The 12,337-nt window shown below is 33.4% G+C and overlaps 1 protein-coding gene across 1 annotated transcript in view; it reads left to right on the top strand.

Moving 5' to 3' along the window:
* Positions 1–403: 403 nt before the first annotated feature.
* LOC134681532 (scavenger receptor cysteine-rich type 1 protein M130-like) overlaps positions 404–12,337 on the top strand; it is an 85,033-nt gene continuing 73,099 nt past the window's right edge. The window contains exons 1-3 of the mRNA XM_063541174.1: positions 404–434; positions 1,486–1,606; positions 6,212–6,387. Coding sequence (XP_063397244.1) covers positions 404–434; positions 1,486–1,606; positions 6,212–6,387 — 328 coding nt within the window. The remainder of the gene's footprint in view (positions 435–1,485; positions 1,607–6,211; positions 6,388–12,337) is intronic.

The raw sequence follows: 12,337 nt of genomic DNA, 5'->3' as shown, positions 1-12,337 counted from the left end.
GTCCGTTGGTTTGACGATCTAAGCTTTTGATTTTGCCAAATGATTAAAAAGACTTTCCTCGAGCTCTGTATTTTCCTGATTTTTACTTTTTACAACGTGGAAGACCTGGATGCTGCATTCTTTGTATACTAGTATAGATCCCTTATGTTATGTGGTCTACGACTGTTACGTGTCTAATGTATTTGACCTCATTTTCATTGTTCAGTTACAACTAAAAAAAAATGTAATGTTAATTTCTCTCTAATAATGAGTAATTAGTTAACAACATTTTATTTGTGCGAGATATTGTGCAAGGAGCTCATGTCCGTCAGACAGTGTCACTAGATCTCGACCTCATTTCATGGATAAATCAACAAATATAAGTTTTGGTGGTTAAGTCCATATCTCAGATACTATAAGCAATATGTCTACTTTATTTGGTGTATGGAACGATTGTAAGGTGTGCATGTTCAACTGGCAGCTGTGATATGACCTTGACCCATTCAGGGTTCAGTGGTTAAAGTTACATGTTTTTGCTTTGGTCTGTATTTTTAACTGGAACTCTTTCCCTTGTTAAATTATCGATCTTTTCGAATATGATTGAGACATTTCCCTTAAAACAGAAATTGTTAATTATTATTATTATAATGACTATTAAAAGAGGGACGAAGGATACCAAAGGGACAGTCAAACTCGTAAATCTAAAACAAAACTGACAACGCCATGGCTAAAAATGAAAAAGACAAACAGAAAAACAATAGTACACATGACACAACATAGAAAACTAAAGAATAAACAACACGAACCCCACCAAAAACTAGGGGTGATCTCAGGTGCTCCGGAAGGGTAAGCAGATCCTGCTCCACATGCGGCACCCGTCGTGTTGCTTATGTGATTACAAATCCGGTAAATAGTCTAATTCGGTAGGTCAAATTCATGAAAGGGAAGGGGATTGTAGTTACGACGTAAGGAACATATTCGATATCATTTGTGAAACGGTTATTCCATAACGGTCAACCAGCTCGTGATGGCGTCCGTAAAATTTACGAAGGGATGATTTCAACTTCACCATTTGGAACTCTTGGTTTAATAGCTTCCTTGTGAGCAGTAGCAAGTAGTAAAATGCATAGCAATATAATATTTTCTACCGAAAAAACCAAAGGTTAAAGTGCAATGATTCCAGTATTGCTAATCAATCTTCAAAGTTATGACGTCACCAACGAAAAAATCCTAGTTTGAACAAATTTTCACTTTCAAATATTATATTGCTATAAAATACAAGGGTTATTGCATAAAACATTGGGTAAAATTGTCCCTCGCAGAACATATGTTGCACTCGAAAGCTTCTGTAATATAAAATTCTATTATTATTATTATTAATGTATCTAAAGACTTATCAGCGTTTTCTTTTTATCTTAACTAATTATATTTTGTTTCAGTTATATATCTGCAATATCGGTCTTATTTCATTGCTTAGATCTAGTTCATCAAATTTAATTTCTTCAGGTGATATACAACTATATGATGGAATGCTTAAGATATTTTATAACGGAACATGGGGCACAGTTTGCGATGACAGCTTTGACGATATTGATGCGCAAGTAGCTTGTAGACAACTAGGATACAAGTAAGTGTTATCATTAGATCGTCAGTCAATATGTATTGTAAATATTTAATAGATTGTAACAAGACCTTACGTTTACCATCCAATGATACAAAGTGTTGATTCATTTATTTTCGTGAGTATCAATTTTCGAGGATAGAGAAAAACTTGCATGTTCGTGGATATTTAATTCCGTGTATATGATAGTTGAATACCTATCCTATGTTATTTGTTGTTCGTTGAACATGAAAAATTCGTGGTTCACCTGTACCAAAGAAAACCAACGAAATTAGTATCCAACGAATAATGATGACTCCATAGTATTTGTATATATATTTAATAGCATAGCTCTGCTCTCTCTTTCTATCATATCTTATACATATTAACTCAAAAGATATTTCAAAATAAGACCCTATGACAACAACTGCCTTGTTGTAACTTGTATAAAGCAATTTATAAATCGGTTTAAGAACATTCTTGGTAAAAAAAAAACACAGTTATCGTCCTTTGGTTTGTACGAATATAGTCCCTGGTGTGAACAGTATTTAACTTATACACTTTCTCAGTATATTTCTCGATATTTAATGCATGAATAATTAAGTTAGGGGATAAAATTACATGTTGGGGGCTGAATCTTTATGTTAAGTAGTGATTTGGTCAATCTAATTAGAATAAAATTCGCACTTGCTCCTCGTTGTTTTTATGTCGCACGTGGGAGATTCTTCATTTACACAACGAGAAGCAAGTGCGGATATTGAATTAAAATTAGATTGTGATTAGGTCTATATAAAAAAGATAAAAAAAAAAGTAGTACGTCTGAAGCTGTCAGACTGAATTTGACCACCTCAACACAGAATTGTCAATATTTTGAGTTAGAGCTGGTAGAGGTTTCTTTAATTTTGATATTATATTTCCCAATAGTCGTACACTACTTTGTATTTTTCTTCAAATAGAACAGGTGTGATTTTTTAAATTTGAATTTATTGTCTGAAAGAATGGCACTTCGAAATAACTATGTTCTCGAGCCTACTGATTTCTCACAAACAACGTCAACATAAAAATGAAAAACCTGAGGTTGGTAATTTTTAATTGATTTATAAACCACTTAATGTGAATACAAAAAAAAAAACCACACCAAAAACCGAACAAACGATTTCCTCCCTTTTTTAAGAAGGAAAACATAAAATACACGGTACCAATTTTCTTGCACTAGATGCGCATTTCGATAGTACATGTCTCTTCAGTGATGCTCGTGGTCAAAATATTTTAAATCCAAAGCTTATATAAAAGATGAAGAGCTATAATCCAAAAGGTGCAAAAAGTATAGCCAAACCGTGAAAGGAAACAGAGCTTTGCATGAGTGAGATACGTTCCTTAATTTATAATGATTTCTTATATTTTGTAACAGCAAATTTTAATAACACAAAAAATCAGTATTTTCATGCCAGTACCGAAGTACTGGCTACTTGGCTAGTGATACCCTCGGGGACTTATAGTCCACCAGCAGAGGCATTGACCCAGTGGTAGTAATAACATTTACGGTACCAATTTTCTTGCACCAGATGCGCATTTCGACAATACATGTCTCTTCAGTGATGTTCGTGGCCAAAATATTTGAAATCCAAAGCTTATATAAAAGATGAAGAGCTATAATCCAAAAGTTCCCAAAAAGTATAGCCAAATCCAAGAAAGGAATCAGAGCTTTGCATGAGGGAGATACATTCCTTAATCTAAACTAATTTCTATAATTTTGTAACAGCAAATTTTAATAACACAAAAAATTTTACGAAAAATAAAAAGCAAAATACATCCTTTAACTTTACTTCCCGCTATATAGATGATATTCTTTAAATTAATAATTCAAAATTTTGTGACTATGTTTAATGCATATATCCCATCGAACTAGAGATAACGAATGCAACATATAAAGTTAAGTCTGCCTCATGTCTCGAATACATCTAGAAATTGAAAATGAGGGTCGGTTGAAACAAAAGTTTACCCCAAAAGAGATGATTTCAGATTCCCAATTGTGAGCTTTCCATTTCTATAGAGCAACATATCTGCAGCACCTGCATACAGAGTATGTATCTCCCAAATTAAATGATATTTCCGGGCCTGTATTGCCTATCAGAATTTCCTTGATAGAGGGTTGCTGCTCTCATGGAAGCTATTAAACTAAGATTTGCAAATGGTGAAGTGGAGGTCATTCCTTCGTAAGTTTAACTGATGTCATCACGAGTTGGTCGACCGTCATGGAATAACCGTTCAACAGATGATATCGGATATGTTCCGTGTGTCTTAACTTCAATCCCCTTCCCTTTTTAGGAATCTGAATAAACTTATCATATATACCAAGATTTATTTAAGTTTTGTATTTACATAAGACGCGCGTTTCGTTCACAAGAGACTCAACAGTAACGATCGTATCCAAAAAGATAAAAAGAGCAAATAAAGAACGCCCATTAGAATGGGTATAAATATTAACTTATCATCATGGTTATTAATGATATTTTTGTTCCATTCCAACCCTACATACTCCATTGAAATCATCGAGAATTAAACCTGTTGCTAGATAAAAAGTTTCAATCTTAAATGAGCCTTAATGTTCTTATCTTAACAAAATTATAATACATGTTAATATAAATTTACAACATGAATTAATAGTTTTTTTTAGATTTTATATAAACATCTAATGAGGAATATCGATTGATGTTAACTCTTTATCTTCACTGCCATAAATAAACCTTAAACATATTTTTTATCTCTTTACAAGTGGACTCTTATAAACTTATTAATTTTAGGTTTTATCCATTTTTTGAATTTTAAATCTAATCAGTGTTTTAATCTTATGACAGTTTGCTCTGTACATATTTAAACCTACATTTTTCTTTAATATTTTATAATAACTACGCATTTCAAAATAAATAAAACTAGGATATTTTTAATGCGGTGACCCTGCACATAGGGTGGACTTCAGAAGAAGAAAAAGAAGAAGAACGAACTTAAAAGCAATGAGGACCACAATTCCTAAACGTTTTGCCAAATACAGCTAACATTATCTATTCCTGATGTAAAACAGGCAAAGTATTTCAAAAGTTCGAAGTTTTGTAAACAGTTAATTTATAAATATGACAATGTCAATTATAATGCATGCCAGCACAAACTGAATCAGACCTATTACCGGGTCTGTAATAACATGAGCAACACGGCAGTTGCTTTATGTGATGCAGGATCTGCTTTTTTCCCTGTAATTTTTTGATGGGTTCGTCTTGCTTATACGTTAGTTTTCTATGTTGTGTCTTGTGTACAATTATTTGTCTGTTTGTCTTTTACTTTGTTAGCCATGGCATTGTCAGTTTGTTTTCGATCTATGAGTTTGACTGCCCCTCTGATGTTTGTCGCCCCCTCCCTCTGAGTAGTCGATATTAATTTGTGACTGAAATATTGACTGCTCCGATCGATTATAGGACTAAAGCCAAGTTGACATAGATATCATAATTAGTACAAATACTGTTAACCTTTATTGACTGATGTAAAAGTTAACTTTATATGTCTGCTCCTGAAAGCAAAACTAGAATTTAGCTCTGTTCCAAATCGTAAAACTCCGATTTAACCAGAAATGTTCTAAAGATAATTTTAGATTTTGTCTGCTCAAAATTTCATATACTTGTTTTCAGGGCCGCTATGTATTGATTGATAACATTGGTTTTTTTTCCTTTGTATGACAACTAACAATCTGCGTGAAATGTTGATTTGAATATTATTAGTAATTTAAGATCTTCTTGAAAAATGTACCAGTACGACTTTTTGTAAGACAATAACGTACATTGCATATAAATAAAAAGATCATATTGATCAGGTCAGGTAAATTTGATATCAAGTTCTGTTTCGTTTTTCAATATAAAAATTGAATAACACTTGTAAGTTTCTCATCTTGGTTCTGAGTATTTGTCTTTTTGTTGTTTTTCTGCCATGATGTTGTCAGTTGATTTTTGACTTATGAAAGTATATGGTATCTTTTTTATCTCCTTTTTAAAGGTGAAAAACAGCGTAATTTAACTTGGAGAATTACGGGAAGAGTGTTTACATTTCATCCATATTTTGTTTTAAAAGAAAACAATAGTGTTGCAAGATACAATTACACAAGTATTCGGAATAATTCAATTAACATAATGAACAAAATTCTCAGTAAAAATATCACTGAACAAGATATAAATATCCCATAGCACTCCCTATAATTATGTTACTACAATAATAACTGACCAAGTTAATTCTATTTTTTCTACACCGAAACACTTGATTTTTTTCTTGCCTCATGTATTTACAGTAACATTTCATATATAACAGAAGAGGGCCATTAATGTTGATATTAAGATTTTTGAATTTCATTTCACTGTGAAGTTGAGCCATATAGCACGGTTATACATAATTTCAAAAAGTAAAAAGAGTATGGCATTTTATTATGTGATTATTTTATAATAAAAAAAATGATACTTTGTTTCTTCAACTGATTTTTCTATATATTCAAGTTATGTCGTTCAGTATTTGTCATTTGCAACTATATATTGAAGGATGAATCCACAATTCTACGTTGTTGTATCTATAACAACCTATCTGTTATTATTGTAGCAATGGTATATTCATAGGAGTCAAATATATATCTTCCAAAGGAAAAATATGGCTTGACGATGTTGATTGCAGTGGAGCGGAAAAAAAACTGTCCCATTGCACTCATGCAGGATGGGGTGTTGAAAATTGTTTCCAGGGAGAAAATGTAAAGATTAAATGCAATAACGCTAGTGAAGGTACACATTTAGTAATTAGCTAATGTTTAATTGTAGAAATTTTTATACCCATCTTTTATATTAAAAATAGTTCTCCCCTTTTTAGCAAAGATTAAAATCTCATAAATACTGAACTCTGAGGAAAATTCAAAACAGAATCCCAAATCAAATGGCAAAATCAAAAGCTTCATCACTGCAAACGAATGGATAACAACTATTGTATTCCTGACTTGGTACAGGCATTTTCTTATGTTGAAAATGGTAATTTGAACCTGGCTTTATAGGTAGCTTAATCTTTCACTTCTATGGCAGTAGCATGAAATTACTTTATATTGACAACTATGAGGAAACAAAACAAACGGACGTTTTAGGTTAAAGATGTCATTTAAAGGCAACAGTAGTAACTGCTGTTCAAATTTTATCAATCTATGGACAGAAAACAAAATCGGGGTAACAAACTAAAACTGAGGGAAACGCATTAAATATAAACGGAGAACAATGACACAACACTACAATGTAACACACACAGAAACGGACCAATTATCAGACAGAATCCCACGAGAATAAAAAATTTAACAATATAAAAAATAGGGTACAGAATTCAAGATTGTGTTATAATCTTAATCACAAAAAATAAAATAAAACAAAAACACAAAAAAACCCAAAAAAAAACCAAACAAATATTTAACAAAGGAGCACAGGAAGGCATATAAACCAAGCAACCTACCAAAAAAGTAAAGACAAGAATACGTAAATTTACCATAACACAATGCATATGACTGGATGTTTAAGTACAGATCCACGTCATATATGTATCAAATGATTCAGTCACCTTCGGAAATGTTCCAATATTTGTAAGATCATACATTTAAACTGAGTCTAATTGTCATAAATATTTCTTTTTCTTATATATCAATAAAACATTAATACAAAAACATTTACCCACAAAAAATTAGCCTGAAGTGTATACGATAAATAACAGGGGAGGTTATGACGTTGCTAACGTAATGAATTATTTTTGCAACGTAAAACTGTGACATATAAGGAAAAAATGCATTGTTCGACTGTTTTTTTAATGATTTAAACTGATTTCACTTGAAAACTAGTACATATACTCCTCTTTCTCAAAATTACATAAGATACGTAAATTTGATAAATAAATCGCAAAAAATGCAGGTTTTCCCCTCAAAGTTTGAATCTTTTTTTAGAATTGATTATTTCCAAAAAATGTTGTACATATAAAAAGCATACTTTTGTAAAGATATTTTCATAATGCTTCTAAAAAAATCCGCAAGTGTTAATCTGTTGAAATAAAAAAAAAGTTAGGTGTGTCATTCAATAGGATAGAATTATATTTTTTTTTCGAGTAAATATAAAACATTTCTACCCCTTTATGTCTTAATATATATTTTTCATTACATATCTGAATTGCTCAGGTGAAAAAATAGCTTTTCTGCAAACTTTCGTAAACAAATTATGTGGAATCGATATTGTATCGTATGCCCTTAACGGGTCAGGAAAAAATGAAATACATTGCACTGCATCGAACATAAACCAATGTGCAATCAAGTTACATGCTCCACTTAATTCGGACCTGTTTTTGTATTGCTATAAGTTACAATTGATAACAAAAATAAGCAAAGACCTATCGAAACTATATCTGATAAACAAATTTGAATATACTTTAAGATATATGGATGATATTTTGGCTTTCAATAATGAGGACTTCAGTATGTATACTTAAGAAATTTATCCTGTTGAACTTACTTTAAATAATGCTAATACAAACAATGACAACTGCCCTTCCCTCGATCTTGATATCTATATCACTAACGGAAAGCTGAATACTACAATTTATGATATTAGTTATCAAAAGTACCAGGATTGTAATTTTATACGCCAGACGCGCGTTTCGTCTACATAAGACTCACCAGTGACGCTCAGATCAAAATAGTTAAAAAGCCAAATAAATACAAAGTTGAAGAGCATTGAGGACCCAAAATTCTAAAGTTGTTCCAAATAAGGCTATTTCTCGTTTTGTTTATATAGATTAGACCGTTGGTTTTCCCGTTTGAATGGTTTTACACTAGTAATTTTGGGGCCCTTTATAGCTTGTTGTTCGGTGTGAGCCAAGGCTCCGTGTTGAAGGCCGTACTTTAACCTATAATGGTTTACTTTTGAAATTGTTATTTGGATGGAGAGTTGTCTCATTGGTACTCACACCACATCTTCTTTTATCTATTGTTATTTACTCCTGGGGTAAGAAAATCCTTAGTTTTTTCGAAAAATTCAAAGTTTTGTAAACGGAAAATTTATAAAAATGACCATATAATTGATATTCATGTCAACACCGAAGTGCTGATTACTGGGCTGGTGAAACCCTCGGGGACGAAACGTCCACCAGCAGTGGCATCGACCCAGTGGTGTAAATAGTTACAAAAGTACCAGAATTATAATTTTATACGCCAGACGCGCGTTTCGTCTACATAAGACTCATCAGTGACGCACAGATCAAAATAGTTAAAAAGCCAAACAAATGCAAAGTTGAAGATCATTGAGGACCCAAAATTGCAAAAAGTTGTGCCAAATACGGCTATGGTAATCTACTCCTGGGGAAAGAAAACCCTTAGTTTTTTCGAAAAATTCAAAGTTTTGTAAACAGAAAATTTATAAAAATGACCATATAATTGATATTCATGTCAACACCGAAGTGCTGACTACTAGGCTGGTGATACCCTCGGGGACGAAACGTCCACCAGCAGTGGAATCCACCCAGTGGTGTAAATAGTAATCAAAAGTACCAGGCTTATAATTTTATACGCCAAACGCGCGTTTCGTCTACATAAAACTCATCAGTGACGCTCAGATCAAATAGTTAAAAAGCCAAACAAATAAAAAGTTGAAGAGCATTGAGGACCCAAATTTCCAAAAAGTTGTGCCAAATACGGCTACGGTATTGTACTCCTGGGGTAAGAAAATCCTTATTTTTTTCGAAAAATTTAAAGTTTTGTAACAGAAAATTTATAAAAATGACCATATAATTTATATTCTTGTCAACACGGAAGTGCTGATTACTGGGGTGGTGATACCCTCGGGGACGAAACGTCCAACAGCAGTGGCATCGACCAAGTGGTGTAAATAGTTATCAAAAGTACCAGGATTATAATTTTATACCTCAGACGCGCGTTTCGTCTACATAAGACTCATCAGTTACGCTCAGATCAAAATAGTTAAAAAGCCAAACAAATACAAAGTTGAAGAGCATTGAGGACCCAAAATTCCAAAAAGTTGTGCCAAATACGACTATGGTAATCTACTCCTGGGGTAAGAAAATCCTTAGTTTTTGTCGAAAAATTCAAAGTTTTGTAAACGGAAAATTTATAAAAATGACCATATAATTGATATTCATGTCAACACCGAAGTGCTGATTACTGGGCTGGTGAAACCCTCGGAGACGAAACCTCCACCAGCAGTGGCATCGACCCAGTGGTGTAAATAGTTACAAAAGTACCAGAATTATAATTTTATACGCCAGACGCGCGATTCGTCTACATAAGACTCATCAGTGACGCACAGATCAAAATAGTTAAAAAGCCAAACAAATAAAAAGTTAAAGAGCATTGAGGACCCAAAATTCCAAAAAGTTGTGCCAAATACGGCTATGGTATTGTACTCCTGGGGTAAGAAAATCCTTAGTTTTTTCGAAAAATTTAAAGTTTTGTAACAGAAAATTTATAAAAATGACCATATAATTTATATTCTTGGCAACACGGAAGTGCTGATTACTGGGGTGGTGATACCCTCGGGGACGAAACGTCCACCAGCAGTGGCATCGACCCAGTTGTGTAAATAGTTATCAAATTAACCAGGATTATAATTTTATACGCGAGACGCGCGTTTCGTCTACATAAGACTCATCAGTGACGCTCAGATCAAAATAGTTAAAAAGACAAACAAATACAAAGTTGAAGAGCATTGAGGACCCAAAATTCCAAAAAGTTGTGCCAAATACGGCTATGGTAATGTACTCCTGGGGTAAGAAAATCCTTAGTTTTTTTCGAAAAATTCAAAGTTTTGTAAAGAGAAAATTTATAAAAATTACCAATGGCATATAATTGATATACATGTCAACACCGAAGTGCTGATTACTAGGCTGGTGATACCCTCGGGGATGAAACGTCCACCAGCAGTGGCATCGACCCAGTGGTGTAAATAGTTATCAAAAGTACCAGGATTATAATTTTATACGCCAGACGCGCGTTTCGTCTACATAAGACTCATCAGTGACTCTCAGATCAAATACATGTAGTGAAAAAGGCAGACAAATACAAAGTTGAAGAGCATTGAGGACACAAAATTCCAAAAAGTTGTGCCAAATACGACAATAGTAATTTTCTCCACGGGTAAGAAAATCCTTAGATTTTTTAAAAAAAATTTAAAGTTTTGTAAACAGAAAATTTATAAAAATGACCATATAATTGATATTCATGTCAACACCGAAGTGCTGACTACTGGGCTGGTGATACCCTCGGGGACGAAACGTCCACCAGCAGTGGCATCGACCCAGTGGTGTAAATAGTTATCAAAAGTACCAGGATTATAATTTTATACGCCAGACGCGCGTTTCGTCTACATAAAACTCATCAGTGACGCTCAGATCAAATAGTTAAAAAGCCAAACAAATAAAAAGTTGAAGAGCATTGAGGACCCAAAATTCCAAAAAGTTGTGCCAAATGCGGCTATGGTGATCTACTATTGGGGTAAGAAAATCCTTAGTTTTTTTCAAAAAATTTAAAGTTTTGTAAACAGAAAATTTATAAAAATGACCATATAAATGATATTCATGTCAACACTGAAGTGCTAACTATTGGGCTGGTGATACCATCGGGGACGAAACGTCCATCAGCAGTGGCATCGACCCAGTGGTGTGAATAGTTATCAAAAGTACCAGGATTATAATTTTATACGCCAGACGCGCGTTTTGTCTACATAAGACTTATCAGTGACGCTCAGATCAAAATATTTAAAAAGCCAAACATATACAAAGTTGAAGAGCATTGAGGACACAAAATTCCAAAAAGTTGTGTCAAATACGGCTATGGTAATCTTCTCCTGGGGTAAGAAAATCCTTAGTTTTTTTTCGAAAAAATCAGTTTTGTAAACAGAAAATTTATAAAAATGACCATAAAATTGAAATTCATGTGAACACCGAAGTGCTGGCTACTGGGCTGGTGATACCCTCGGGGACGAAACATCCACTAGCAGTTGTATCGACCCAGTGGTGTAAATAGTTATCAAAAGTACCAGGATTATAATTGTATATGCCAGACGCGCGTTTCGTCTACATAAGACTCATCAGTGACGCTCAGATCAAAATAGTTAAAACGCCAAACAAATACAAAGTTGAAGAGCATTGAGGACGTACCCAAAATTCCAAAAAGTTGTGCCAAATACGTCTATGGTAAACTACTCCTGGGGTAAGAAAATCCTTAGTTTTTTTTCCAAATATTCAAAGTTTTGTAAACAGAAAATTTATAAAAATGACCATATCATTGATATTCATGTCAACACCGAAGTGCTGACTACTGGGCTGGTAATACCCCCGGGGACGAATCGTCCAACAGCAGTGGCATCGACCCAGTGGCGTAAATAGTTATCAAAAGTACCAGGATTATAATTTTATACGCCAGACGCGCGTTTCGTCTACATAAGACTCATCAGAGATGCTCAGATCAAAATAGTAAAAAAGCAAAACAAATACAAAGTTGAAGAGCATTGAGGAACCAACAATTCAAAAAGATGTGCCAAATACGGCAATGAAAATTTACTACTGGGTTAAGAAAATCCTTAGTTTTTTTCGAAAAATTCAAAGTTTTGTAAACAGAGAAAATTTATAAAAATGACCATATAATTGATATTCATGTAAACACCAAAGTGCTGAATACTGGGCTGGTGATACCCTCGGGGACGA

The sequence above is a fragment of the Mytilus trossulus genome, chromosome 8 (assembly GCF_036588685.1).
Source record: "Mytilus trossulus isolate FHL-02 chromosome 8, PNRI_Mtr1.1.1.hap1, whole genome shotgun sequence".
Lineage (NCBI taxonomy): Eukaryota > Metazoa > Mollusca > Bivalvia > Mytilida > Mytilidae > Mytilus > Mytilus trossulus.
The sequence above is the reverse complement of the archived record's forward strand: the minus strand, read 5'-3'. Positions and strand labels throughout refer to the sequence as shown.